This window comes from Pantherophis guttatus, chromosome 16, assembly GCF_059756535.1.
Source record: "Pantherophis guttatus breed Tessera chromosome 16, ASM5975653v1, whole genome shotgun sequence".
Classification (NCBI taxonomy): domain Eukaryota; kingdom Metazoa; phylum Chordata; class Lepidosauria; order Squamata; family Colubridae; genus Pantherophis; species Pantherophis guttatus.
In genome coordinates, this window is record NC_142078.1 from 15,124,380 (window position 1) to 15,152,087 (window position 27,708).

Genomic DNA, 27,708 nt, shown 5'->3' on the forward strand with positions numbered 1-27,708 from the left:
CGTCCGTAGGATGTTGTGCAAACATCGCCAGGAATTTAAGATGATAAACTTCCCTACGCTGAATTGTAGCGGGCACAGCTCACAGCTCGTGTTCTGGGTGTGCGTTGACACGCAAAATCCCTGGAACATCAATTCTCAATCCGCAACACAAGCGGGGGGGGGGGGGGGCTCAAAGGAGCCTTGGTGGTGCAGCGGACTAAGTGCTGTTATGTAGCACTTAGCTGCCAGCTGCCTGCAATTAGTGCAAGTTCAAATCTTACCAGGCTCAAGGTTGACTCAGCCTTCCATCCTTCCGAGGTAGGTAAAATGAGGACCCGGATTGTGGGGGCAATAAGCTGACTTTGTAGAAACACCGCTTATGGGGGTGGGGGAGCCCAAAAGCCCTAATAAGCAGGTATATACAAAAGAATGAAGGCTATTGCTATAAGTGCATTGTAAGCCACCCTGAGTCTTCGGAGGAGGGCGGCATATAAATCGAACCAATAAATAAATAAATAAATAAATAAATTACGTTGGGGCTCAATTGCGGTCGTTCAGCCGAGGACTACCTGCATAATTAACAGACGCTGACAAAAGTCCCAAAATCAGTTCAATTCCATATTGTGGGGAAAATATGTTTTTTTTTTTTAAGGAGGTTAACAGCAAGGAACAGGCCACGTAAGGAGAAAGCAAGCCCTTAAAAGTTATTTTTTAAAAAATAATAAAAAAAAAAAAGTCAGCGATCCATTCCAATCCTTTTACTTTGAAAACACAACTTCCATGCAGAGTTGTTCAGATTATAACTGCTGATGTCTGTGCTAGATCCCCGGGGGTTCTCCCAGGGATTAAAAAAAAAGCTTTCGCTATTAAAGACAGTTATTTTGTTCAACCATCAATGTGTTCTCACCCGAAACGTTACAGTAAATGAGTCCTAGATAAAGAGCACTGCTAAACCCCCCCCCCACACCCTCCTCCTCCCCAGGGAAAAAACAAAAACCCCAAAACAACGCCTCCCACCCCACCCCACCCCGGAAACGAAACAGAAACCTGTACACAACTTTACAAACATATTAACATATAAATAACAAGAAGCTTTCCAGCTAGAACAGCTTCTATAGTAGTCTCTCTCTCTTTCTCTCTCTGTGTTTTTCCCGCTTGAGATTTTTAACACTAAGAGGGAAAAAAGCCGGTTCCCTTTCACTCAAGCATCACAGGGGTTGACAGATGGTCTTTTTTTTGTGTGTGTGTGTGTGTCTCGTCTTTTCTTTCTTTCTTTTTCTTTCTTTCTTCTTTTTTTCTCCTGGTTGTCAGTGCCTCTGGCTTCAAGTGAGCAGTCTGTGCAAAGCGGGCGCCTTCCGACCCTCGCCCTCCGGGAGGGAAGGAGCCCTTCTTACGGCGAAGGTTTACGGACCAGCCGGTCATCGCTCTGGTCCCAGTTCTTGCTGGACAGCTCGTTTCTTCTCCCGACAGTGCTTCTTGTGAGCGGGCCAGTCTTTCTGCTGGCACTGCGAACCGCAGTATCGCGCCACCTGGCATCGGCCACAGATGTTGAACTCGCGTAACTGGAGGGAGGGAGGAAGCAAGGGGAGAGAGAAAGGGGAAAAAAAAAAAGAGGAAATCAGTCGACGTTTTCCGGGACCTTAGAGCAGCGGTCCGCGAGAAAATTTTGGCGGTCCGCAGAAAAATTATTCGCATTTTTTTAATATTGCACTAAATCAGGGGTCCTTTCTCCTTGATTAATTTCCACCCATTGCTTCTTGTCCTGCCCTCAGGTGCTTTGGAGAACAGCTTGACTGCCTCTTCTTTGTGAGATATTGGAAGACTGCTATCCTGTCTCCCCTAGTCTTTCTTTTCATTATACTAGACAGACCCAATTCCAGCAACCGTTCTTCCTATGTTTTAGCCTCCAGTCCCCTCAATCATCTTTGCTGCTCTTCTCTGCACTCTGAGTCCCAACATCTACATGAACGCTGCCTGGGTGACTAATCACCAGGAGACGGTGAATTCTAGTCCCAGCTCAGGCATTAAAACTACTGGGTGATTTCGGGCCAATCACCAGCCAGATACAGGATCTGGCTTGGCATGTACCTGTTTCTCAATCATTGTGCAGGGGGGGTAGTGACATTCATAGTACGTGCACGAGCTTTCCTCTTCTTCCACCACGTCTCCGTTAGCGTTGTAGTAGCGTGTGACATTCAGTACGGGGAACTGCTCCTCGATGGGATCGGTGGGAAGCTGTTGTATCGCCAGCCAGTATAAGCTTTGTTCCCTTCAACAACAACAACAACAAAATTAAGTTAGGCATTTCTTCTGCAGGATAACAAAACTCATCCTTTCACACGGTCCAAAAGTGCTGAGGATTTAGACAAAGGGGCAGCCAACTCTTCTATTATACCCTACGACAATAAATTAGCCTGAGTCCTCATTGTGTCCATTTCTTGACGTGGCTCACTTCAAAGGGCTCCTTTTTTATACCCCATTGTCTCTACAATTGCATTTTTTCCCCCTGCACTTTTAAAACACAAACATTTACAGGAGTTACGGATACAGAGGGGAATTTTCTTCCTACTGAAGACTGGAATCTTTCGGGACAGGTTTACTTTTCCCCAGATATAAGTGACTTAAGACAGCAAAGAGGAAAGGGAAGGGAAGGGAAACTAGGGAAGGGAGAAAGGAATGAAAGAGGGAAGGGAGAAAAGAAGAGGGGAGGGGAGGAAAACTAGGGAAGGGAGAAGGGAATGAAAGAGGGAAGGGAGAAGAGAAGAGGGGAGGGAAGGAAAACTAGGGAAGGGAGAAGGGAATGAAAGGGAAGGGAGAAGAGGGGAGGGGAGGGGAGGAAAACTAGGGAAGGGAGAAGGGAATGAAAGAGGGAAGGGAGAAGAGGGGAGGGGAGGGGAGGAAAACTAGGGAAGGGAGAAGGGAATGAAAGAGGGAAGGGAGAAGAGAAGAGGGGAGGGGAGGGGAGGAAAACTAGGGAAGGGAGAAGGGAATGAAAGAGGGAAGGGAGAAGAGAAGAGGGGAGGGGAGGGGAGGGAAGGAAAACTAGGGAAGGGAGAAGGGAATGAAAGAGGGAAGGGAGAAGAGAAGAGGGGAGGGGAGGGAAGGAAAACTAGGGAAGGGAGAAGGGAATGAAAGAGGGAAGGGAGAAGAGGGGAGGGGAGGGGAGGGAAGGAAAACTAGGGAAGGGAGAAGGGAATGAAAGAGGGAAGGGAGAAGAGGGGAGGGGAGGGGAGGGGAGGAAAACTAGGGAAGGGAGAAGGGAATGAAAGAGGGAAGGGAGAAGAGGGGAGGGGAGGAAAACTAGGGAAGGGAGAAGGGAATGAAAGAGGGAAGGGAGAAGAGAAGAGGGGAGGGAAGGAAAACTAGGGAAGGGAGAAGGGAATGAAAGAGGGAAGGGAGAAGAGGGGAGGGGAGGAAAACTAGGGAAGGGAGAAGGGAATGAAAGAGGGAAGGGAGAAGAGGGGAGGGGAGGAAAACTAGGGAAGGGAGAAGGGAATGAAAGAGGGAAGGGAGAAGAGAAGAGGAAAGGGAAGGGAAGGGAAACTAGGGAAGGGAGAAGGGAATGAAAGAGGGAAGGGAGAAGAGAAGAGGGGAGGGGAGGGAAGGAAAACTAGGGAAGGGAGAAGGGAATGAAAGAGGGAAGGGAGAAGAGAAGAGGGGAGGGGAGGGGAGGAAAACTAGGGAAGGGAGAAGGGAATGAAAGAGGGAAGGGAGAAGAGAAGAGGGGAGGGGAGGGAAGGAAAACTAGGGAAGGGAGAAGGGAATGAAAGAGGGAAGGGAGAAGAGAAGAGGGGAGGGGAGGGAAGGAAAACTAGGGAAGGGAGAAGGGAATGAAAGAGGGAAGGGAGAAGAGGGGAGGGGAGGGGAGGGAAGGAAAACTAGGGAAGGGAGAAGGGAATGAAAGAGGGAAGGGAGAAGAGGGGAGGGGAGGGGAGGGGAGGAAAACTAGGGAAGGGAGAAGGGAATGAAAGAGGGAAGGGAGAAGAGGGGAGGGGAGGAAAACTAGGGAAGGGAGAAGGGAATGAAAGAGGGAAGGGAGAAGAGAAGAGGGGAGGGAAGGAAAACTAGGGAAGGGAGAAGGGAATGAAAGAGGGAAGGGAGAAGAGGGGAGGGGAGGAAAACTAGGGAAGGGAGAAGGGAATGAAAGAGGGAAGGGAGAAGAGGGGAGGGGAGGAAAACTAGGGAAGGGAGAAGGGAATGAAAGAGGGAAGGGAGAAGAGAAGAGGAAAGGGAAGGGAAGGGAAACTAGGGAAGGGAGAAGGGAATGAAAGAGGGAAGGGAGAAGAGAAGAGGGGAGGGGAGGGAAGGAAAACTAGGGAAGGGAGAAGGGAATGAAAGAGGGAAGGGAGAAGAGGGGAGGGGAGGGAAGGAAAACTAGGGAAGGGAGAAGGGAATAAAAAAGGGAAGGGAGAAGAGGGGAGGGGAGGGAAGGAAAACTAGGGAAGGGAGAAGGGAATGAAAGAGGGAAGGGAGAAGAGAAGAGGGGAGGGGAGGGAAGGAAAACTAGGGAAGGGAGAAGGGAATGAAAGAGGGGAGGGAGAAGAGAAGAGGGGAGGGGAGGGAAGGGAAGGGAAGGGAAGGAGGGAAGGAAAGGAAAGGAAAGGAAAGGAAAGGAAAGGAAAGGAAAGGAAAGGAAAGGAAAGGAAAGGAAAGGAAAGGAAAGGAAAGGAAATCCGGAGCACTCTTAAACTTCACCTTCTGTTTCCTCCTCCTCTCTCTGCATTTCTTTACCTTTGCTTGCTAGAGATTTCTTCAGCTTTGGGTCTCCAGCCCCACGGCACCAATCGTAAGTTGTCCAAACGGTTATCCACCGTCACGGCATTCAAATGCACCACCTGAAACCCTGGGGCAATGCCTCCCCGGTGCCTCTCCCTGCAAAGAAAGAACAAGAGCCTACAGTTTGGGGGATAGGTTGAGCATCAACAAGGGCTCTAGAGAGCAGGAATTAATACTTTCGCATGATCTTGATTCTATCCCTCTGAATGTATAACCCGCACGAGCTTCATTGAGGACCTGTATACTGCCCGAGTCAAAAAGAGGGCTGTGAAAATATTTACAGACCCCTCGCATCCTGGACATCAACTGTTTCAACTCCTACCCTCAAAACGACGCTATAGAGCACTGCACATCAGAACAACTAGACACAAGGACAGTTTTTTCTCCAAACGCCATCACTCTGCTAAACAAATAATTCCCTCAACACTGTCAAACTATTCACTAAGTCTGCACTACTATTACTATTAATCTTCTCATCGTTCTCATCACCCATCTCCTCCCACTTATGAGTGTATGACTGTAACCTTATTGCTTATATCCTTACGATTTATACTGATATTGTTTCCTAGTATGATTTGATTATTTGTACCCTATGACTATCACTAAGTGTTGTACCTTATGATTCTTGATGAATGTATCTTTTCTTTTATGTACACTGAGCGCGTAGGAACTAAAGACAAATCCCTTGTGTGTGTCCAATCACACTTGGCCAATAAAGAATTATTCTATTCTATTCTATTCTATTCTATTCTATTCTATTCTATTCTATTCTATTCTATTCTATTCTATTCCATTCCATTCCATTCCATTCTCTTCTAGTCTATTCTATTCCTATTACATTCTTCTCTATTCTATTCTATTCTATTCTATTCTATTCTATTCCATTCCATTCCATTCCATTCCATTCCATTCCATTCCAATCCATTCCATTCTCCTCTAGTCTATTCTATTCCTATTAAATTCTATTCTATTCTATTCTATTCTATTCTATTCTATTCTATCCTACTCCTATTCTATTCTATTCAGCAGCTACCTCTCTTAGACAAACTTCTCTTTGGAAACCTGTCGCTGGGTTTCCTTTCCACGGTGACACTCACCACAGCAACTCATGCAGCAGACGTCCGAATCCCCTGCCTCGATTCTTGTCAAACGCAAAAGCAAAGATTCTAGCACCATTTCCATCAGCGTCGACTTCCATCCGAGCCTGGATAAGAAAAGGAGAATCCATTCTCTGTTGTTTTTTTCGAAGCATCCGAATGCCCACCGACTTTCCAAAACCGCCAGCAATACTCATATTGTAAAACCCTGCTGCAAAGTCAGCGAATACAATTTTCAATTGAAATTAAAAGTAAGAGTTAACGGAAGCCTTTTAAAAAAAAAAAAGCGCCTATAGACACCAATCGGTGTTGATTTGTTGTTTGAAAGCACCACGGAAGGTCGGCAGCTGCAACTCAAGGCCACATCACAAGACAATCAACATTTTCTTTCAAAACACAGGTAGGCACAGAAACCCTCCGGTTCTTATCGTACTGTCAAACTGCTAAACATCAACAGTGCCTGTGCACAAAATGCTTGGAATATTGGAACTGAAATCGGAGATCTCAAAGTGCTTCAGAAATGAGGCTGGGGGAGAGGGGAAGGTGGTCCAGCTGGTCAGATTTGACAAATAAAAAAAAATAGAGAATTACCACAGGGGAGTGAAAACCTGTATTCTTACCTCAAAAGAGTAGCTCTCTACGAGAGGAATGTCTTGTTCATCTATCAGGGTGTATTTTGTCTGCAATTAAAAAAAAAAATCAAAATGAAATATTCTGCGAGAAGACATTGCCGTCTTCAAAGCTTGGCAGCTTTAAGACTGGTGGACTTCGATTCCTAGAATTCTGTCTTAAAGCTGCGAAATTTGAAGACCTCTGCCATAAATTAACAGGGCCTTTTGGTATTTAGATGGCAACATGCTTAAAACGATTCGAAACAACACTCTCTCTGGTGGACAAAGGAAAACAATAACACACACGAATCTGATAACTTCTTCTAACATTTCAGTGAGCAAACTACAAGAAACGTGTTTCAAAAAAGAAACTTTTTTTTTGGGATGGGGGAGAGAGTCTCTACACCCAAGTAGATCCTCCACAAATTGAAATCTGCTCGATGTAGCAAGATCTATTTCTTGAAGCAGCGTTTCCAGCCATATATTCTGAGGATGTGGAGGCATCTCCCCATTTGATCTTTTGAGAAACAAGTGCAGGGAACAAAGACTATCAAATGTTTTCTTTCTTTCTCAGCCAGATGCTACCAGCTGCCAAGAAAAAGACTCTTCAAAGACTTCTCTTTTGTGAGATAAGATTACCCACTTCTTGGCTATATGAAAAACATATTAATTAATCCCTCCTCCTCTCTGCCACATTTTCCTATGCTTAATACAAAGCATGGCTACAAATATACCAGAGCACATCTTTGTGGTTATTATTATTATTTACTTTATTCATTAAACATGAAACTCAAGTCAACTGAACATTCAAAATTGCATCACAAATACCATTGACTAGTGCTAATGGTTGATACGGGTTGCTGCCAGCGTCCTAGGTATCAACCAAGTATTATTATTATTATTATTATTATTATTATTATTATTATTACTATTACTATTATTATCATCATTATCATTATTAAATAATGTTCAATTCGATTCAGAATCTGGGACTGGTAAAAACGTAAGTTATTAATATTGTTGTTATTGTTCGTGGCACAGTCAGCCAGATGTTGAGATTGAATTTGGCATTTTTGTCTACCGATCGAGTCTTTTCTAAGGACCTGAGATAGGCAGATGTGCATATTATTATGATTACCATTTGCCGCCTATCTTGCTATGGGGCTACTCTAGGAGGTTCCCAACCACAAAAAAAAGAAGGAAGAAAGGAAATTTCAACAAAGCAAAAAGGAAAACAGTGGAATATAATAAACAAAAATAATGCGTGCGTGGGAACTATATCAACAGTTCATAAAGATTATCCCGGACACAGAATAACATTTGAAACACATGATGGCCAGGGGCTCATTCACTGCAGCACCTGGAGTTATGGAAGGTCTTCTCCCCATGGAGATGCCCATCACTGGGGGACCCCAAACAGCAGACAACCCCCCTCCCCAGCATCAAAAGCTCCAACACCCCCACAGCAAACACCCCAATTAAACCCTAGAAGACCCTCCCCATGCAATCCTTCCCCAGAGACCAACAATCCTTTGGTAGATATTGGCCCCAAGATGTCACCCTTTCCCAAGGAGCCCAAAGGCACCCCATTTTTTGGGGGGGGGCATATAAAAGGGTGCCTCTAATGAGAAAATCGTGAAGAGGAATGGAGGAAGAAGGCTCCTTTCCGGGCAGCATCTCCATGCCTGGCATAGGATGCTGCCCCTTCCCACCCACCACCCCTAATATCTTGACTCCTCATCCTCCCCAGGTGGGAGTGATGGGAGTTGGAGTCCAACCCACTTACAAGGTGCCTGGCTGTAGGGAGACACCCCACGCAGCCAATGTCCTGACTCCCCATCCTTCCCAGGAGGGAGTGATGGGAGTTGGAGTCCCACCCACTTACAAGGTGTCTGGCTATTCCCCATCCTCCCAGGAGGGATTGATGGGAGTTGGAGTCCCACCCACTTACGAAGTGTTTGTCTATAGGGAGAACACCCTCCCACCCACCCAATATCCTGACTCCCCATCCTTCCCAGGAGGGAGTGATGGGAGTTGGAGTCCCACCCACTTACAAGGTGCCTGGCTGTAGGGAGACACCCCACCCAGCCAATGTCCTGACTCCCCATCCTTCCCAGGAGAGAGTGATGGGTATTGGAGTCCCACCCACTTTCAAAGTGTCTGTCTATAAGGAGAACACCCTCCCACCCACCTAATATCCTAACTCCCCATCCTTCCCAGGAGGGAGTGATGGGAGTTGGAGTCCCACCCACTTACAAGGTGTCTGTCTATAGGGAGACATCCCCCCCCCTGACCCAATATCCTGATTCCCCATCCTCCCAGGAGGGAGTGATGGGAGTTGGAATCCCACCCACTTACAAGGTGTCTGGCTATTCCCCATCCTCCCAGGAGGGATTGATGGGAGTTGGAGTCCCACCCACTTACAAAGTGTCTGTCTATAGGGAGAACACCCTCCCACCCACCTAATATCCTAACTCCCCATCCTTCCCAGGAGGGAGTGATGGGAGTTGGAATCCCACCCACTTACAAGGTGTCTGGCTATTCCCCATCCTCCCAGGAGGGATTGATGGGAGTTGGAGTCCCACCCACTTACAAAGTGTCTGTCTATAGGGAGAACACCCTCCCACCCACCTAATATCCTAACTCCCCATCCTTCCCAGGAGGGATTGATGGGAGTTGGAATCCCACCCACTTACAAAGTGTCTGTCTATAGGGAGAACACCCTCCCACCCACCTAATATCCTAACTCCCCATCCTTCCCAGGAGGGATTGATGGGAGTTGGAGTCCCACCCACTTACAAAGTGTCTGTCTATAGGGAGAACACCCTCCCACCCACCTAATATCCTAACTCCCCATCCTTCCCAGGAGGGAGTGATGGGAGTTGGAGTCCCACCCACTTACAAAGTGTCTGTCTATAGGGAGAACACCCACCCACCCACCCACCCACCCAATATCCTGACTCCCCATCCTCCCAGGAGGGATTGATGGGAGTTGGAGTCCCACCCACTTACAAAGTGTCTGTCTATAGGGAAAACACCCTCCCACCCACCTAATATCCTGATTCCCCATCCTTCCCAGGAGGGAGTGATGGGAGTTGGAGTCCCAGCCACTTACAAGCTGCCTGTCTATAGGGAGACCCTTTCTCCTTCTCCCTTTCCTTCCCCCAGGGAAGCGGGTGAGGGGGAAGAGAGTGGAACCGTCCCCCTCCCCAAGAAAGAAGGGAGGGGGGGCGAGGAACCCCCTCCCCCCGAGGTGGGCGGTGACGTCACAGAGGGGGCCCGGTGTGACGTCAGGGAACGCGCGCAGGAGGGGGGGAGCCCCTCAGGCCCGCAAGGGGGAGGGGAAAGGGAGGGAGGCCCGCACCTTGCCCGCCACACGGCCGAGCCTGACGATGCCCAGCTTGAAGTCGGTCATGGCCCCGGCCTGGGCGAGGAGAGGAGGAAAGAGGGAGGGGGGAGGGGGAAGAGGGGAGAAGAAAGAGGAGGAGGAGGAGGGGAGGCCGCGCTGGACGGAGACGCCGACGAGGCCACGCGCCGCCGCCGCCGCCGCCGCCGCCTCGCGCACACCCGGAGCGAGAGAAGGAGGAGGAGGAGGAGGAGGAGGGGCGGGCGAGGTGGGCGGGGCCGCACGCCCCGCCGCGCCCGCCCGGCCCCCTTCGGCCGCCCGCCGCCCAATCAGAACCCGAGCCGCGCCTCTACGTCATCGGCCCCGCGACGCCCGGAGGGGAGGGGCCCACCCGGCCTCCCGCGCGACGGCGCGACGGCCGCCACGTGACCCGCCCGCCGGCGGCCGCTGCTGATGACCTCACCTCTGTCTCTGTCTCTCTCTCTCTTTCCCCCCCTCCCTTCTTCTATCTAAGCCCCGCCTCCCACCCCACCCCACCCAGGCGGCTTGTTCCTTTTTTTCTCCTCCTCCTTCGCCGGGTTATTAGACTTCCCGCGGAGGCCCGGCCGACGCATGCGCGGTGCGCTGGGCCCGCCTTTTAAAGGAGACGTCCCCTCTTCTGGGGTGCGTGGTCCTTTTAAAGAGATATTCACACACACACGTGTCTGTTTTAGAGTGTGAGAGCGAAGAAGCGGGCGTAGGGATCTGCGGGGAATGCACAGATAGGTATTATAAAAAATTATGAATAATAAATATATCTTTATATATATGTAATATAATATATATTATATATATTACATATTAATTATATTTATATTATATATAATTATATATATATAATTATTTATATATAATTATATCAACTATATTATATACATTATATTACATATTATATATATATATTCTTTCTTTACTAATATACCTGGAACTCGTATTTTTAGAATAGTTTGATATATATATATATATATATATATATATACATATATATATATATATATATATATATATATATATATATATATATTATAATAAAATAATAATATTAAATATGTCTACTATCTATATAACAGTAACAGAGTTGGAAGGGACCCTTGGAGGTCATCTAGTCCAACCCCCTGCTCACACAGGACACCTCTACTAGGGATTCGAACCGCCGAACTGCCGACCTTTCTGATCAACAATCTCCGTGTCTTAGCCAATGTCTATTATATATTCAACACGCAACACGGATTTTATTACAAATGTGTAATAAAAACCCAATTTTGAATTTTATTCCTGGTCCATCAACATATCCGTGCTTCAAAGATCATCAAAGACAAAATCTATTTATGAGCTCGCCCACCAAAGTGCGTATAGGCAAGACGATGGTTTTCCCAGTTGCGATGGCTGGCTGGGAAAGTGGGACCATAAGGAAGGCTGAGAAGGCCAAAGAATGGAGGCCTTTGAACTCTGGTGCTGGAGAAGACTCCTGCGCGTCCCTTGGACTGCAAGGCCATCCAACCGGTCAGTCCTCAAGGAGATCAACCCTGACTGCTCTTGAGAAGGCCAGATCCTGAAGATGAAACTCAAATACTTTGGCCACCTAAGGAGAAGGAAGGACTCCCTGGAGAAGAGCCCAATGCTGGGAACGATGGAGGGCAAAAGAAGAAGAAGGGGACGGCAGAGAAGGAGGTGGCTGGATGGAGTCACTGAAGCAGTCGGTGTGAGTTTAAATGGACTCCAGGGGATGGTAGAGGACAGGAAGGCCTGGAAGAACGTTGTCCATGGGGTCCCGATGGGTTGGACACGACTTCTCAACTAACAACAGCAACATAAATATAATGGAGGCACCAAAATCTATATTATAATGTAATTTATGTATTTTTTTTCTTCCATTCAGTTGCATCAGATTCTCTGGGAGACTTTCTGGACCAATCCCTGGAATTTTCTTGGCGTGCTTTTCCAGAAGTGGTTTGCCCTGGCCTCCTTCCTAAGGGGTTGTTGTGACTAACCCAAGGTGTACATTTAACAAAGACACAATATAGATCCCAGCTTGCACATGAATGAATGGGAAAACCATGGTGGCTTCCCCAAAACTATCCTCCATGATCCGGTCTCCTCTTCAGCATCCCTGAAAGATGCCACCTCGCCACGGCCAACTGACAGGTGACCAATGGCCAACTCTCCAGCCAAACGGAACCTCGGACGTAAGAACACACTGATGTCACATATCTGCAATTCCAGGTGACTGAGTATGGTCGACATCCCTGAGCCATAGAAATGGAATCTCAGAAGAAACATATCAAGTTTATGGCTCAGAAATACTTGGACAGCAGCCAGAAAGAGACACCTCAAACATCACTCGTTTGTAAAAGGCAGGTACAATCTTTTTTCACCAAACGGGACGATCTAGCTATATCCCTACGTCTTTTGCCTGAGGTTAAAACAGTCTAGCAAAGTAAGAAGGTAGGAGAAATCTTACGGATTGGTTGGTTCCCCCACCCCAATCTGTGGTTTGTTGCTAAGCCAACTTTGATCCATCATAGTCGGTGTTGCAAATGGGTCAATCATATATATATATATATATAAATTTTTATTTTTATTTCTCATAAACACATTTACATGTACGGTCATTTTCATCATTTTTCATTCATCTTTTCTTTTAACTTTCATTTTTACTTTTTCAGGGCTGCTCTTTTACCCTTTACTTTTACTTCAACCTTTCTTCTCCTCCTCCCCTTCTCTTCCTTCCTCTCTCTTCTCCTACTTCCTTCCTTCGTTCTTTCTCTCCTTCTCTTTCCTACTTCCCCTTCTCTTCCCCCACTCCTCTCTTCTTCCCTTCTAATCTTCCCCTCTACTCCTCTTTCCCTTCCCTTTTCTTCCTCTCCTTTTCCCTTCCTTCTTTCTCCTCCTCTCTTCTCCTTTCCTCTCTCTGTACTCCTTCCCCTCTCTCCTGTTGTTTCCCTTTTCAGTTCAATCTAAAGTGGTATTTGAGCAGCCCTGATTTTCTAATTATCTTCTCATTTCAATTTCTTATTCCATTATTATTTATTTTTATTTCATCATTTGTTTACATTTTTATAATATCTCACTTTTTTCCCTTTTACCCCCCCCCTTTTCTCCTTTGACTTGACATCATCTAGGTATTTATTTGTCTAATTGTTTTCTCCCATCTATTCTCTATCTATTTCAGTTCAATATCCTTATTCATATTTCTTTTCTAACCAATCATAAAATTTATCCCATGTCTTGAAATACATTGACTCATCTTTTATCTTTTATTCTCAATGTTAATCTATTCATTTCTGCACATTCTAAAAATTTCTTTATAATTTCTCCTTCCAACGGGATTTTATCTGCTTTCCAGTTTTGTGCAAATACAATTCTAGCCGCTGTTATTATATGAATAATCAAATATGTAAATGCAGAGTTTTTGTGGGTGACATGTTGACACCCCCGATCCTTGTAAATATCTCAACTTCTTTTTTTTAAATTTTTGATTGAGCAGGACTAGCGCCCGACTAGCCAATTGGAGAGGAATGCATGGGATGAATTCTGGCATTTTGTTTCCAGGGTTCATCGAGGCACAGAATCGAGTGGGACCCCCTTATTCCCGGACATTTACGGCGGAAAGAAAAACAGTTAAGTGCAAGCCTTCAGGACAATACTCCAAGTTACTTTTTATAGTGACCTCCTAAGTGAAGAAATTGCACCTCGGTGTGGAGATTTCAGACACGTAGCAGTAATCGTGAGGCATATTGGAACTGTTTTCTAATTCAAGATGATCTAAATAGGACTACAAACAAAACACCGGAGTGAGAATTCTTCCCTCCCCATGTATTGCTAGTGTTCAGTGCCGTCCTTTGCCATTCCAGATCGATAGACCTACTTTAAGAAAGTTTTTAAAATAGAATATCTGGGATATACTTAAAACGGCCTCCAAGGTAAGGAAACATCAGACTTGTGTCCTCTGGATAGATCTTGATGGATCTCGGGGGTCAAATTCATACATACCTAGTCCAGTTCAAGCATAAGAGATGATGGTTGAATTAAATACAGAGCCATTTTGATCAAGTGGTTAAGGCATCACACTAGAATCTGGCAGACTGTGAGTTCTAGTCCTGCCATAGGCATGAAAGCTGGCTGGGTGACTTTGGGCCAATCACCAGGCGACAGTGAGTTCTAGTCTCACCTTAGCTATGGAAGCTGGCTGGGTGACTTTGGGCCAATCACCAAGAGACAGCGAGTTCTAGTCCCGCCTTAAGCATGAAAGCTGGCGGTGTGACTTTGGGGCAATCACCAGGTGACAGTGAGTTCTAGTCCCGCCTTAGGCATGAAAGCTGCCTGGGTGACTTTGGACCAATCACCAGGCGACAGTGAGTTCTAGTCCCGCCTTAGGCATGAAAGCTGGCTGGGTGACTTTGGGCCAATCACCAGGCGACAGTGAGTTCTAGTCCTGCCATAGGCATGAAAGCTGGCTGGGTGGCTTTGGGCCAATCACCAGGCGACAGTGAGTTCTAGTCCTGCCATAGGCATGAAAGCTGGCTGGGTGAGCTAAGGCCACTTCCTCTCTCTCTCTCTCAACCCAATCCATCTTGCAGGATCGTTGTTATTAGGAAAATAGGAAATAGTATTAGATACGTTCTCTGCCTTATTTATAAAAATCATAAAATAAAATAAATGAACCCCACTGGCGTTTCTCGCCCCGACAGTCTTGGGAAACAGAAGAGAAGCCGAGAGATAAACGAAAAAGCTGCAAGTGATTGCAAAACTGCCTTCCTTAGCCCCATTCTAAACCCTTCTAAAACTCTGTTTTTGGAAAATCGCCCGTCTTAATTAAGACTGCTTTCTTAATTTTATTTTTCTTTAGAAGAAAAGGCACAAGGTCGGTTGCAGTTCGTACTGAATACGGACAGTCCAGGACCAGCAGCTTACTCCCCTCCCACCATGGCCTGCAGAGAAACCATCGCCCCGTCCTACACATTTGGCTGGAAGACTCCTCCTCGAGGTATTGGGGAAGGGGTGCAAGGACCACGAACTAGAGTGCTGACCTGGAACCATTGCTAAGTCCATCTTCTCAAGATCCTTCAGCCAGTCAAGGGAAAACGACAGGATGGGTTTCATTGTCAAACATCTTTACAGATGTGGCGGCATAAAATGTGGGACACTATTTCAGGTGGTCGTCGCCTTACAAGCATTCAGTTAGTGACCGATGTCCCAACAGCACTGGGAAAAAAAAGTGACTTTTGACAGTTTTTCACCCTTTACGGGTGTTGGCGGCGTGCCCAAAGTCACCTGATCAAAATTCAGACGCTTAGGAAACCGACTCACATTTATGACCCTCGAAGTGTCCTGGGGTCAGGTGATCCCTTTTTGACAAGCAAAGTTGACGGGGACGCCAGGCTCACTTCCACGACCGTGTTACTAATTTAATAACTGCAGGTTCACTGAACAGCGTTAAAATAGAGCAAAGCTCTCTTAACTGTCTCGCTTAGGAACGGAAATTTAGAGCTCAATTACGGCCGTAAGTCGAGGAAAGCTTTAAATTGGCTTCCAATGTTAAAAAAACCCCAACACTTAAAAGGTAAAATATTCCCCTCGCACATAAGTGCTAGTCGTCCCCGACTCTAGGGGGCGGTGCTCATCTCCGTTTCAAAGCCGAAGAGCCAGCGCTGTCCGAAGACGTCTCCGTGGTCATGTGGCCGGCATGACTCAACAACGCCAAAGGTGCACGGAACGCTCTTACCTTCCCACCAAAAGTGGTCCCTATTTTTCTACTTGCATTTTTTACGTGCTTTCGAACTGCTAGGTTGGCAGAAGCTGGGATAAGTAACGGGAGCTCATCCCGTTACGCGGCACTAGGGATTCGAACCGCTGAACTGCCGACCTTTTGATCGACAAGCTCAGCATCTTAGCCACCGCGTCCTTTAAACTTTAATCAAAAAGAGAGACCTGGGTTGAATCTTTGCCGAAATTTGGCAAAGGTTTCCTGGCCGGAAGCTTCAGATGTAAAACCGTTCAAAAGAAGCAGGACCAAAATGTCACCTCGTTGGTCTCTTCCTGTCAATCAAGCGCGAGATTGAATGATGAGAAATCTCAAGTTTTTTTTTTAAAAAAAGCGTTCTCTCCTCGCGCCACGACTTTTGTGTTGTTTTTACTAGAAGGCGGAGGGCGTCGTGCGTGGCAAAAGTCTTGGTTCATGAGCAAGAACCCTTTCTGGAGGAAAGTGGACTTCAACACCGAAACCAACGTACGTGGTGGCTTACAATGCAGGGGCTCCTGGAAGCTACTTCAGATGTGGTGCCTAGAAGTCCACCGTGAGCGGACATCAGTGAAACTTCCAAGACAGTTCGGTGGATCTGCTCTAGTTCCCCTTTCTTTTTTTCCTCCCCCTCCAGTGGCCTTCTCCTTCGCAATACGGTCAACTCTTAGGAACCAAACTTGGCACCCTGTCAAACACCCCGAACTTCACCTTCGGCCAAAGGGGCGAGTACTGTTTAACGAAGAAAGGTGAGATGGTCCCAAGAAACCTTCTCCGGGGGATAGGAAGGCGTTCTTGTTTCTCGGTAAGCCACCAGGGGAACCCAGGAGGTTGAGGAACATCTGGAGAACCTTGAGCAACAGCACTTTGGCTGACCTTGGAGCTAAGCAAGGGCAGGCTTGTTTCGGATTTGGGAGATGGTCAGGGAGTCCCAGCCCATAGAACAGTAACGGCTAACCTTTTTGCTGGGGGGGGCAGTCGCATGTGTGTGTGGCCACACCCATAATTCAATGTGCCCCAGGCTGTTTCCGGCCTCCGGAGGGCGCGGGGGAGAAGGCCTTTTTCACCCTCTCCAGGTTCCTAGAAAGCCTCTGGAGCCTGGAGAGAGCGAAAAACGGGCCTTCTGGTCTCACCGGAAGTCAGCAAACGGGCCGCTTCCAGCTTCTGGGGATGTGAGGAAGGCCGTTTTCCCCCTCCCCAGGCTCCTAGATAGCTTCTGGAGCCTGGGGAGGGCGAAAAACGGGCCTTCCTCACCCCCCAACGGAAGTCCTCCGCAGGCCGGAAATAGCTTGTTTCCCATCTTCAGGTGGGCCCAGAAGGTCCGAAAACCAGTTGGCCGGCGCGCAAATTTGTGCTGCAGCTGAGCTAGGTCAATGCTTGCGTGCCCACCCATATGGCTCCGCGTGCCAGCTGTGGGTTCGCCATCACGGCCATAGAACATCCCAAAGATAATTATTTCTGTGTGTTCCAGTGCAAGTAATTTTCTTTTCCTTAGGATAATGGCTATTGAAACATCTGCATGCTTGGAGAACACCAAGAATCCCCAATCCTGTGCTACAAATATTCTTCAATCCTGTGCTACAAATATTCAATCCTGTGCTACAAATATTCTTTTTTAAGGTCGTGTCCCGTTTTCTCCCGCAGGCATCCTAGACGAGCCAGGACCCAATCAATATAACATCGACCGTGCCTACACGTTGGTGCTTCACCGTCCACCGTCCATCATCATCAACCCTGCCCCACTCACTCTGTACAAATGGATCGAAAAAGGTGAGGAAGCACAGACGTATATCAGAATCGGGGAGGATTCTCATGGCATCGTGGTATCAAAAATGGGTTTTTTTACTTTGAAAAGGCAACTGGAGTGATTTTTGGAGGGAAAATATGTTTTGCTTCCTGTCGGATACGACTGTTTTGGATGGAGAGGAGCATTTGTTTGAAGGAGGCCATTTATGTTATGTCACTCAACCGGTAACCTTGTTGCTGGTATCCTTAAGATTCATATTGTTTCCCTATGACTATCATTAAGCGTTGTACCTTATGATTCTTGATGAATGTATCTTTTATGTACTCCGAGAGTGTATGCAACAAGACAAATTCCTTGTGTGTCCAATCACACTTGGCCAGTAAAGAATTCTTCTCTTCTCCTCTTCAACGGAGGAAGAGGGATAAGTCACCACCTATCCCATTTGGAATATAGTCCTTTTGGCTGTTCCAAGATGATTCCACACCTGGTCTCAGGTGACCTTGAAGTCACAGATAAAACCTCAAATAATCACCATGGTTCTCAAAGTGTTAAGGCCTTAATTGACGGCAAAGAAAACACAGTATTTTCATTCCCCTCCCCCCCTCCTGTCAGAACCTATCATTCCCCAGCACCAAGGAATCTCAACTGTCAATAACTGTCCATCTCCCACACCATCCAACGGATGAAGCTTCCAGGAAGCGAATTGTCTTCCTCCAAAAAAATCAGCCCAGTTGGCCTTTTCAAAAATAAAAACCACTTTTGATTAAAAGAGAATCAGAATCCATTCCTTCAGATTGTATGAAGTTAACTTTTTCCGGAAGACCAGAGCTTCCCCAAAGGGCAGAGGTCAGCAACCTGCAGCTCTGGAGCCGCATGTGGCTCTTTCACCCCTCTGCTGCGGCTCCCTGTCACTCAAAATATGCATCACAACCGCCAATGTGCGACACCTGCCGGCACGCCATTTATTGAGCTTTTCAACCCCCCGGTAGGCCAACCATGGATAAATCCAAGAAAAGTTTTAGAAGAAAACAGAAGGTTTAATTCAACTACATATGCTAGTTTTGTGGCCACTCAAGAAATAGGCAAGGGAAGCGTTTTGTGGCTCCCGGTGTTTTCTTTTCTGTGGGAAATGGGTCCAAATAGCTCTTTTGAGTGTTTAAGGTTGCCGACCCCTGCCCTAGCAGAAGCAAGAAACAGACTCCTGGTAAACCTTCTTTATTTACTTACCTGTTGTAAATTAATGGCATTCACCCCACCCAAAAGTCCAGGCAAGAGTCCTTCAAGGAGTTAACTGCAAAAACAGACCTTATCAGTTCCTTGAGATAATTACAAGGCCCTGAGCTCCCAGCCAAGGCTGCAAATTAAGTTCTGGCAGTCTTTGATGCACGAAACACAATGAGTAAAATCTTCAGAAATACCAACTGTTGTCTCCTACGACAACCACTCCCTCTTTCCTTCCATTTATTCCCCAGCCAGGGAGGGGCCATTCAGCGTCCATGTATGCTTTGCTTCCCGAGTCACGTTGTTCTCCTCTCCTAACTGCTCTAGGCATACGTGCATCTGGAACAGGCCCCAGCTATTTTTCCTCCTCCTCACTGATCTCAGCCTCCAAAGGCAGCTGCCTCTCCGGTGGCTGGGAAATGTGAGACGGCCCTGGCTCTCGACGCAGAGCATGTCGAGCCCCAGCCAGGTCTCGCTACTCATGGGACTGGAGGGGAGGTTACCAGCTGTTTGAGAGCATCCATCAGAGCTTTCCCCAGACTCCAGAAGTGGCCCAAGTTCCTCCCCAACCTCCTCATCATCAGTCTGCCGCCAGCTCTGCTGGCAGGCCACAACTTGAACTCCAATCCTCACAGCTCCAGACCTTGGTCCCTTCTAACCTGGGGTACTATTTTGATTAGCTTCAGAGCAAAATCCAGATACGCGAAGGACATCAAATGACCTCCTGCCACCATCTTTTTTTCTTTTCAGAGGAGACTCCTGGTCCGGGGGCTTACAACGTAGACAAAGGATACAACGCTCGTCTGCCCAAGTGCCCAAGCTTCTACATCCAAGGTGTGAGACGACCCAAGAAGCACGAAACGGGCCCGTTTTCGACGCTGTGAAGCTAGTGACAACGAAACCAGCCTTCCCGCTCCATTTCTGCTGCTTGTAACAACTGTGGGCTGCTTGCGGTTAATACATGCTTGCAAAAAAACAAAAAAAACCCATAAAAAGGCACCCTCTCTTGTTTATAAGCCTTCTGGGCATCAGGCCGAGTTAGATTAGCAAGGGAGAAGACAAATAAGAGAGAATCCGTCTATGAAAAACTATGAGGACAAAATCCAGTAGTCCATTGGAAATAATGGAATAGAAAAGCGAGTCATTTTTTTAAAAAAAAAGTAGAGCGTTTGCCAATTTTACGCTTACAAACTTGCACCAAAAAAAATGCCAAATTGCATTTCTTGACCTTACATAAAAAAAAAAACAAAAAAAACAAACACCAGGTCACTGGAGATGCAAAACCCTTTCGTGTTTGTACACAAAGCATTTTAACGCAATTAGATTTGTACAGTATAGGCGATGCTGCTAGAATATTGCTATTTTTTTTAGTTATATACTGAAAAATAAAACCTTTGGCTGTTAAAACTCAGCCGAACAGGTTTTGATAAGTGTGTTAAAAAATTAAATTCCTGACAAATATTTCTGCATTCATAGATACAGTCAACTTTCGATCATGATTGAATCCAAAAATTCTGTTGGTGAGATATTCGTTAAGCGAATTTTGCCCCGTTTCATGACCATTCTTGTCACAGCTGTTAAATGAAATCACTACAGCTGTTAGTAACCCAGTTGTAAAAATAAATTTGGCCTCCCCCCCATTGAATTTTCTTGTCAAAAAGTTACAAAAGGGATCGCATCACCCCAGGACACTGCAACTGTCATGAGTCAGGTGCCAATCATCCAAATTTTAATCATCTGACCATGGGGTTGTAAGTGTGAAACAGGGTCGTTAAGTCCCTCTTTTCAGTGCTACTGTAACTTTGAATGGTGACTAAATGAACTGTTGTAAGTGGAGGACGATCTCTATAGAGAACTACCCACAAGGCAAATCTGGTGTAATTGGTTTTAAAATAAGAGTTGAGAAACAGCTGGAGTTAACCTGGTACATTTTTTATTATTTGAAATGCATACACCACCTTTACAACATTTTAATAAGGGGCTGTGATGGCATCACGCCCTAAGAAGCCGAAGCAGGGAGGTGGGCGAAGATTAAAGATTCCGTCTTTCATGGCAGCAGCCAAACTAAAACTACTGGTGTTACGGGAGGACAGAAATACAGTTGCATGCAGTCCATTCAGGTGGCAGACTTAGCTCTGTTGGAGAAGGAAAATAAAATAAAAAGGCCGATTCAGTTTTATTATTCACGGATTGCCTTTCTCTGTTGTAACAACCAAGGACCAGGGAAGGAATCACCCTGTGAGTTTTATTGACAGGGGTAAGACTTATTTTTTTTTATTTTATTAGATTTCCTTTTATCCCACCTTTATTTTTTCCTAAGTAACTCAAGGCAGCAAAAATACGTAATATTTTTCCGTCCTCCAATTTCCCCCACTAACCACGATCCTGTGAGGTGGATTGGGCTGAGAAAAAACGACTGGCTCAAAGTCTAGACTAGAACTCACTGTCGCCTGGTGACTGACGCAAAGTCACCCAGCCAGCTTCCACAGCTAAGGTGAGACTAGAACTCACTGTCTCCTGGTTTCTAGGTGAACCCGGTAATTACTAAGTCAAAAGGTTGCAGCCAATCGATCTACTTTTAGGAAGGCCAATACTCACCGCTGGGCATTCAATCGCCCCACTATTGATGTCATCAATAACATCGTGGGGGTGTCTCCCATCAACACTGCAGCCAACCGACTGAGCAGTTCCCAGAATCTCCTTAATAGTTCCTGCAACCAAGAACATCTGAATTCACACTGGTGTCCACCTGCTGTGCATGCCGCGGCACGCAAACTTGCTTCCCCCACCCCCAAAATGTAGATATGCAAAAGTCACCGTGGGTCTCGCAAAAAGAATCCCCTTTCTCTGATCAGGATGCGAATTCCCAATTCCTTGTGTTTCCTAACCCACAAGAGGCTCTCCCAATCGTCCATTAAACACAGGAGAGGTTTATTACACCATGTTTAGGATATCAACTGCTTCTCCTTTAAGGAAGGGCTGCCTGCTTGTCTCAAGGTACCCCAGTAAAAAATTGAGTTTGAACACAGGAGGCAGACTTCAAAAGGAAAGGCCGTACCTAGCTCACTATCAATTTTAGAAGTGTACTGCCGGTTAATTTTACTGGATGTTTCTCTTTTATCACCCTCTCTTTTGAGCTGCAATCCTGGCCTTTCCCACACCCATTCGTTTTAGGATCATGGATTCTTCAACGTAAGATTGAGGAAGGCTGGTTACTAACCCCAGCTTGGACTCTGGGGTTTCTGCCACTCGCCAAGAAGATCAAGAGACTTAAGTTAGAGGAATTGCCGTAACTCTTGAGTAAGGCCGCTGCAGGTTTCGAAGCAGGACAAAGACTCCAGAAGCTGTGGAGGGCTCCGTCACTCGAGGTTTTTAAGAAGAGACTGGACAGCCATTTTTCTGAAATGGTGTACGGTCTCCTTCTTAAGCAGGGGGCTGGACTGGAAGACCTCCAAGGTCCCTTCCAGCTCTAGCCTATTCTAAGTTCCTAATTGCCAGCTGCTGAGAACAAGACTCTTCACCTTCCCTGAAGAAATGATCCCATCTTACCGGAGAGTTCCCGGGCCAAGGATCGGTGTCTCATCTGACGGGCAATATTGACAACGTCATCGAAGCTGATACTGCCATTGTGTTTAACTGTTAAGAGGGGGAAAAAAACACACACAAAACAGGAACCCAGCTGGGTTTTTTTGCAAGGGGAGTCAGAAAACTTTGCGTGCTCGCCATTCTTCTGTTCCCAGTCTTCGGCACAGAGTTACCCACGGGAGAGAATAGCTCTGTTTCCTTGAAAGGGTGTTTTTTTCTCAGCTCACCACTGGAATGCGCAAGCCACGGCTGAAAATAGGCAAGCACAGTGGCGGGTGGCTGGTGCGAAGGGTATCACTGCTGTGTCCTCACCCCTAAAACCTCGGCACATATCAAGGGGTGGGGGGTTTTTTTGGGTCCTTTTCCAACCCCAATTAACAGGCCTCCGATTGCAGTTAGCCTTCGACTTACAACTGAGCAATGGAGCCCAACATTTCTGTTGCTAAAGCGAGACAGTTGAGTTTTGCCCCGTTTTGCGACCTTGTCACAATTAAGTGAATCTCTGCCGTTGTTTAATTGGTAACGCGGTTGCGAAGTGAATCTGGCTTCCCTGTTGACTTTGCTTGTCCGAAGGTCGTAAAAAGGGGATGACCTGACCCCAGGATAATGCAACCGTCATAAATACGAGTCAGTTGCCAAACGTCTGAATTTTGATCACGCGACCATGGGGATGCTGCATTGGCCATGTGAAAAACTGTCGTCACTGATTTCAGTGTCGTAACTTTGGACGGTCACTAAAGGAACTGATTTTAAATTGAAGATTACCTGTATTACTGGAGGTGACAGCTATGAAAGTTAATTTTAAACATCGGCTTTTCAAGCTGGCTTGCATCACAACCTGACAACCTCCTATACGTATTTGGCTGACTTCATATCCTATCTTTACAAACCAACATTTGTGTGTCCCCCCCCCCCCAAAAAAAAATTGGGCTGTGTCTGCAGCTGGGCAGTCAATGGAAATCAGGAAATGTACATTTTACTTAAACAAAATAAGTAAGACACTCACTGTTCTTTTGCTTCTTGCGATCACGAGGAGGCTCCTTCAGAGCTTTGATAATCAGGGCAGAGGCTGATGGGACCACTTCAATCTACAGGGGGCAAAAAGCCAAATTGTGAGATCGGCAGATGATCACCTTTCTGGTCTTAAAAAAAAAAAAAAAAAAACACCCCAATCCATCTCATTATAGGCCCACAAACTACTTCGTCTCCGTGCCTTTACCTGAACCACAATGCAATCTGAAGTCGGCTTTGATGTTGGGTGAACTCGATCCAGTGTGATTTATTCAACAAGACGTATGAGCCCCATTTTACAAATCTTTGTGTGCCGAGCTTCTGACTTGGCACAACACTTGTGAAATGCCTGAACCATTTACAAGGTGAGAGTAAGAGGACAGGCCTGTTACAAAGATGCTGTAACAGTAAGCAGGGTGGAAACCTGGATTAACTCAACGGATCCAAAACGCAAGAAGCTGGTTGCTATTTCCCAAGCCTCAAAATGCAGCCAAACTCTTACACCCTTAACTGATTTATCAGGACATTTTTTTTATTAAACCATCTAGGTCCAGATTCCCAAAGGGCTTGTATTCTACTCAAGGTCCAGTTCTTTTTTTTAAACTTTTTTTTTAACAAACATATCAATGCGTGCAGTGTGGCGCCTGGGTGTCATACATTTACTACAAAGGAGCCCTGGTAGGGCAGCAGACTAAAGCACTGTTATTAACATCAGCTGCCTGCAATTACTGCAAGTTCAAATCTCACCAGGCTCAAGGTTGACTCAGCCTTCCATCCTTTCTAAGGTAGGTAAAATGAGGACCCAGACTGTGGGGGCAATAAGCTGACTTTGTATAAAATATACAAAAGTATGAAGGCTGTTGCTTAACGCATTGTAAGCCGCCCTGAGTCTCCGGAGAAGGGCGGCATATAAATCAAAAATAAAAAATAAAACTAGTGGAATTAATCATAGTTATTACGTTCAATCAACTTATATATTTCTAATAATGATACACATTTATAAGTTGCAGGCTGTTGTTATTCAATTATTCCATGCTTTCTTGTTATTGATTTTATTTTATTATATAAAGGCGTATACACTAACATTCCCCATTCTGTTATTTCTATTTCTTATTCTAACTTTTAATCATGTCACCCTTTATTAAAAGATGTTTTCTTTCTATCCTAACTTGTCACATCACCTACTTAAAAAAAGGAAAAGCAAATCAGAACAACAGCAAAAGAGAAATCATCTATCCATCGTCTCTTGCCCGCTTCAATACTTTAATTCTATGCCTTTTTTTGGCTTGCCTCCCATGTTCCTCTCTTGGATCTTTATCTCTATCTGCTTCTTAGCTTGTTCTAGGTATTTCTCCCTCCTCTACCCTCTTCCGCTGCCTAGTTTCCAAAATTTCTGCCCAGGCCCCCCTATCTCCTCAAGGTCCAGCCTTAAGTGATCTCCCACAGAGCAAATTTGAGTGGTACTCATTTTATCGACCTCGGAAGGATGATAGGCTGAGTCAACCCTGCCGGGGATTACAGCTCATGGCGGCAGCTCGGTCAATCCTTGAGACTCGGCGCATTAACCAGAGAGCCATCCCTTGTGGCGTGACGTGTACCTGTGCTTGCCTGTTCTGAATCGTCAGCTTCACCGTGATCCTCAGTCCTTTCCAGTCGCCGGTGGCCTTGGCAATGTCATCTCCCACTTTCTTTGGAGACTGAGAAAGGAAGGCAGAAGCAGAATTTTTATAAGTATTGTTTTTAATGTTTGGCTAATATATGCCAAGTGTTTTGAGATTCTGGCCCTGAAATAGGACATATGTTTGACTAATCAAAGGGGTAACTGCCCAGTCACTTAAATTTAGTCGTCTCTATGAGACAATCAATGCCAAAAATTAGCTCAGAGAACGTGAATTCAGCAAAACTCTAGGTGGGATTCTAATGGCCAACACCCAAGGATGGGTGAAGACGATTTTGTAGACTTTTAAGAATAAATCTTCCAGCCCAATATTTTTGTAGGGGGATAAATTCACCCACTACAGGTTAATCAACATGGGGAAAATAGAATAGATAGAATTCTTTATTGGCCAAGTGTGATTGGACACACAAGGAATTTGTCTTTGGTGTATATGCTTTTTAATTTTTAATCAATTAAAAATTGGTTGTCTGTAGCGGCTTCGAAGCAGATCACATATAATTTAAAAGCCTCCTAAGGCTCCTAATTTTTCCAAATTGAGTCAAAACGGGCTTGCTTGGAAAAAAAAAAATGGGTGGGCCAAAACGAAATTTTCTACAATTAAATTCCACCAAGACAAAAAGCTCTAATTCAGAAAACGTTAAAAAAAAAAGACATACCAAACCCAAAGGTCCGATTTTGGGAGCCAGGGCAGAAGTGGCCCCGACTTCACCTCCGGTGCATCTCAGGAACACTGCAAGAAAAATTAAACACAATATATAATAAGGATCGATGGCAACTATTAAAAATTAATCCCCAAACGCTCCCGTTGCATAGAGATCCCCCTGGCAGGTTTTCTAGGCAAAAGTAGGCACCTGATAAAAGTTATTTTGCAATTCAGAGGGAAGCACAATTGCAACTGAGCACTGAAGTTTTGTGCAAGGCTAGAAAATGGGGGGAAATTTAATAAAAATGGTTTTTTGTTAATTCTAATTTAATCTTATTAAAACATAATACTATGTACACTGAGAGCATAGGCACCAACAAGACACATTCCTTGTGTGTCCAATCACACTTGGCCAATAAAGAATTCTATTATTTTATTCTATTCCTATTTTTTCTATTCTATTATTCTATTCTATTCCTATTTTTTCTATTCTATTATTCTATTCTTATTTTTTCTATTCTATTATTCTATTCTATTTCTATTTTTTCTATTCTATTATTCTATTTCTATTTTTTCTATTCTATTCTATTCAACTCCTTTTTTTTAACCACCCTGCAGTCCCTTTTATTTAATTTGTTAAATTTATATGCCGCCTATTTCATTCATCATTATTTCACCATTCATCTTCTGAACGAATTAATGTAATTATTAACTATTATTAAACTAAACGAGGGATAAATTGGGTTCAATAGGAGAGGGGACCATAGGAATTACTGGAAAAAAAAATCAGGAAAAAATACTGAATCAATAAAATGAACAGAAACACAAGATAGACACGCAAGGAAGCGTTCACACGTGCAGGCCCTGCAGGAACCGTTGTTTTCCGTTAACGGAGAAAACGATTCGAAATGCGGCCTAGGAGAAGAACCAGGCAGGCCCCATACCCACCGACTTTGATCTCGTTGGGGTCGAACTTGGGAGGCATGATGGCTACGGTAACGTCCGGCCAACGTCCGACTCAGATGGCGGCGGATTCACAAACCGACAACCGGGCTCCGAGCAATCGAAATCTAAAAGGCCTCGGAAGGGCGACTCCCCGAGATATAGGCGCCGAGATCTCGCGAGAGTTCGGGCAAAAAACAACAGCCGTCTCGACAAAGGGGAGAACGCGATTTCCTCCTTCCGAAAACGCGACGCGAGCTCCAACTCTCGCGAGAACTCGCGGCTCTCCGCCGCCATGGCTGCCAAGGGCAACGGCGCCGGGCGAAGAAGCGAAACTTTTTGAAGGGAAGGGGCCGTGTGTTTTCCTGAAGGCGCGGAGCCGGGGTGGGGGGCGACGCGGCGGCTTCCCGGGGGGAAAAGAAAAGCGAAATGGGGTGACCTCTGAGCCTTTTTTTTTTTTTTTTGTCTCACAGAGACGGTAAGTACGGGCCGCGAGGAGGGACAATCTTGGCGAGGCGGGCGGGGCTTTTCTCCTCAAGCTCTGGGCGTGGATCCAAGGAAAGGGGCGTGGCCGCTCCTTAGCTGTGTGCTCCCCCTCCTCCTATTTCTGGGCGTGGCTAAGCCAGCTGGTTTTGCAATTTCCTGCATTTTTATATTTTAGCCATTGGGGGTTTTTATTTCTCCTCTCTTCCCACAATCAGATCAGTGCAAGTAGCTTTGGCTTCTGATTACCTCCCACCCACCCAAGGCCCTCCTCCTGCTGGGCATGACAGGCAAGAAATCCAGCTTCACCTGTTGAGTGTCTGCCTGGATCCCTGGCACTCGAGTGAATTTTTGCAAGGCGTTTGCTTGGAAATAACATTCAGTCCCATGCCATGGGGCTTCCTGGCAGGTAAGAAAAAGGGGAGGGGGAGGCTGCAATTTAATTTAGGGGCCAAGAACATATGGGGGGGGTCTCTCTTTGCAAGGAGAAAAGCTGCCTGAACTGTCACCCGAATGAGCTGGGTTTAGCTCCAAAGGAAATGAATAGCATTTATTTTATTTATAAATATAATACAGTAAATAGAATATAATAATAATTTATAAATGGAATGCAATTACCATACAATGACGGGAGGAGGAGAGGCTCATTAATTTATGATTTAGAAAAAACAAAAATCAGGGTGATTTTTCCCCCCCTCCAAAGTGCCTTTTCCGACATATATATATATATATATATATATATATATATATATATATATATATATATAATCTATCTATCTATCTATCTATCTATCTATCTATCTATCTATA

General features: G+C 45.7%; 4 protein-coding genes and 1 non-coding gene across 9 annotated transcripts in view; 2 read left to right on the forward strand and 3 right to left on the reverse strand.

The window, feature by feature from the left end:
- Window positions 1–722: 722 nt before the first annotated feature.
- ZMYND19 (zinc finger MYND-type containing 19) lies at window positions 723–10,115 on the reverse strand. Its single transcript, XM_034404376.3, has 6 exons — window positions 9,828–10,115; window positions 6,473–6,532; window positions 5,853–5,959; window positions 4,711–4,851; window positions 2,068–2,248; window positions 723–1,541 (listed from the first exon to the last, which is right to left on the reverse strand). Exons 1-6 carry the CDS (start codon window positions 9,876–9,878, stop codon window positions 1,398–1,400), a joined length of 684 nt encoding a protein of 227 aa, XP_034260267.1. The 5' UTR covers window positions 9,879–10,115; the 3' UTR covers window positions 723–1,397.
- Window positions 10,116–10,214: 99 nt separating this feature from the next.
- Window positions 10,215–19,551, forward strand: STPG3 (sperm-tail PG-rich repeat containing 3). 2 transcript variants are annotated; one of them, XM_087879960.1, is made up of 8 exons: window positions 10,215–10,574; window positions 11,728–12,202; window positions 13,401–13,468; window positions 14,698–14,835; window positions 15,989–16,077; window positions 16,226–16,337; window positions 17,233–17,358; window positions 19,307–19,551. In XM_087879960.1, exons 2-8 carry the CDS (start codon window positions 12,108–12,110, stop codon window positions 19,438–19,440), a joined length of 762 nt encoding a protein of 253 aa, XP_087736086.1. In that variant the 5' UTR covers window positions 10,215–10,574; window positions 11,728–12,107; the 3' UTR covers window positions 19,441–19,551. The 2 variants fall into 2 exon arrangements, with proteins under 2 accessions (XP_087736086.1, XP_087736087.1); XM_087879961.1 differs by having other exon boundaries at window positions 14,701–14,835.
- A 916-nt stretch (window positions 19,552–20,467) lies between these two features.
- Window positions 20,468–26,669, reverse strand: RPL12 (ribosomal protein L12). The gene is made up of 7 exons (XM_034404393.3): window positions 26,422–26,669; window positions 25,487–25,560; window positions 24,751–24,849; window positions 23,148–23,229; window positions 22,106–22,192; window positions 21,155–21,267; window positions 20,468–20,691 (listed from the first exon to the last, which is right to left on the reverse strand). The coding sequence occupies exons 1-7, from the start codon at window positions 26,456–26,458 to the stop codon at window positions 20,686–20,688; spliced, it is 498 nt and encodes a 165-aa protein (XP_034260284.1). The 5' UTR covers window positions 26,459–26,669; the 3' UTR covers window positions 20,468–20,685.
- LOC117656285 (small nucleolar RNA SNORA65) lies at window positions 22,285–22,417 on the reverse strand. Its single transcript, XR_004588919.1, has one exon. It is a non-coding gene; the product is annotated as a small nucleolar RNA SNORA65 (small nucleolar RNA).
- Window positions 26,594–27,708, forward strand: part of LRSAM1 (leucine rich repeat and sterile alpha motif containing 1) — a 28,745-nt gene continuing 27,630 nt past the window's right edge. For 2 of the 4 annotated variants that reach the window (XM_034404387.3, XM_034404389.3), the window contains exons 1-2: window positions 26,594–26,893; window positions 27,117–27,307. The gene's annotated coding sequence lies outside the window, so the exon portion shown is untranslated. The remainder of the gene's footprint in view (window positions 26,894–27,116; window positions 27,308–27,708) is intronic. The other 2 variants (XM_034404388.3, XM_087879959.1) reach the window with 1 other exon arrangement.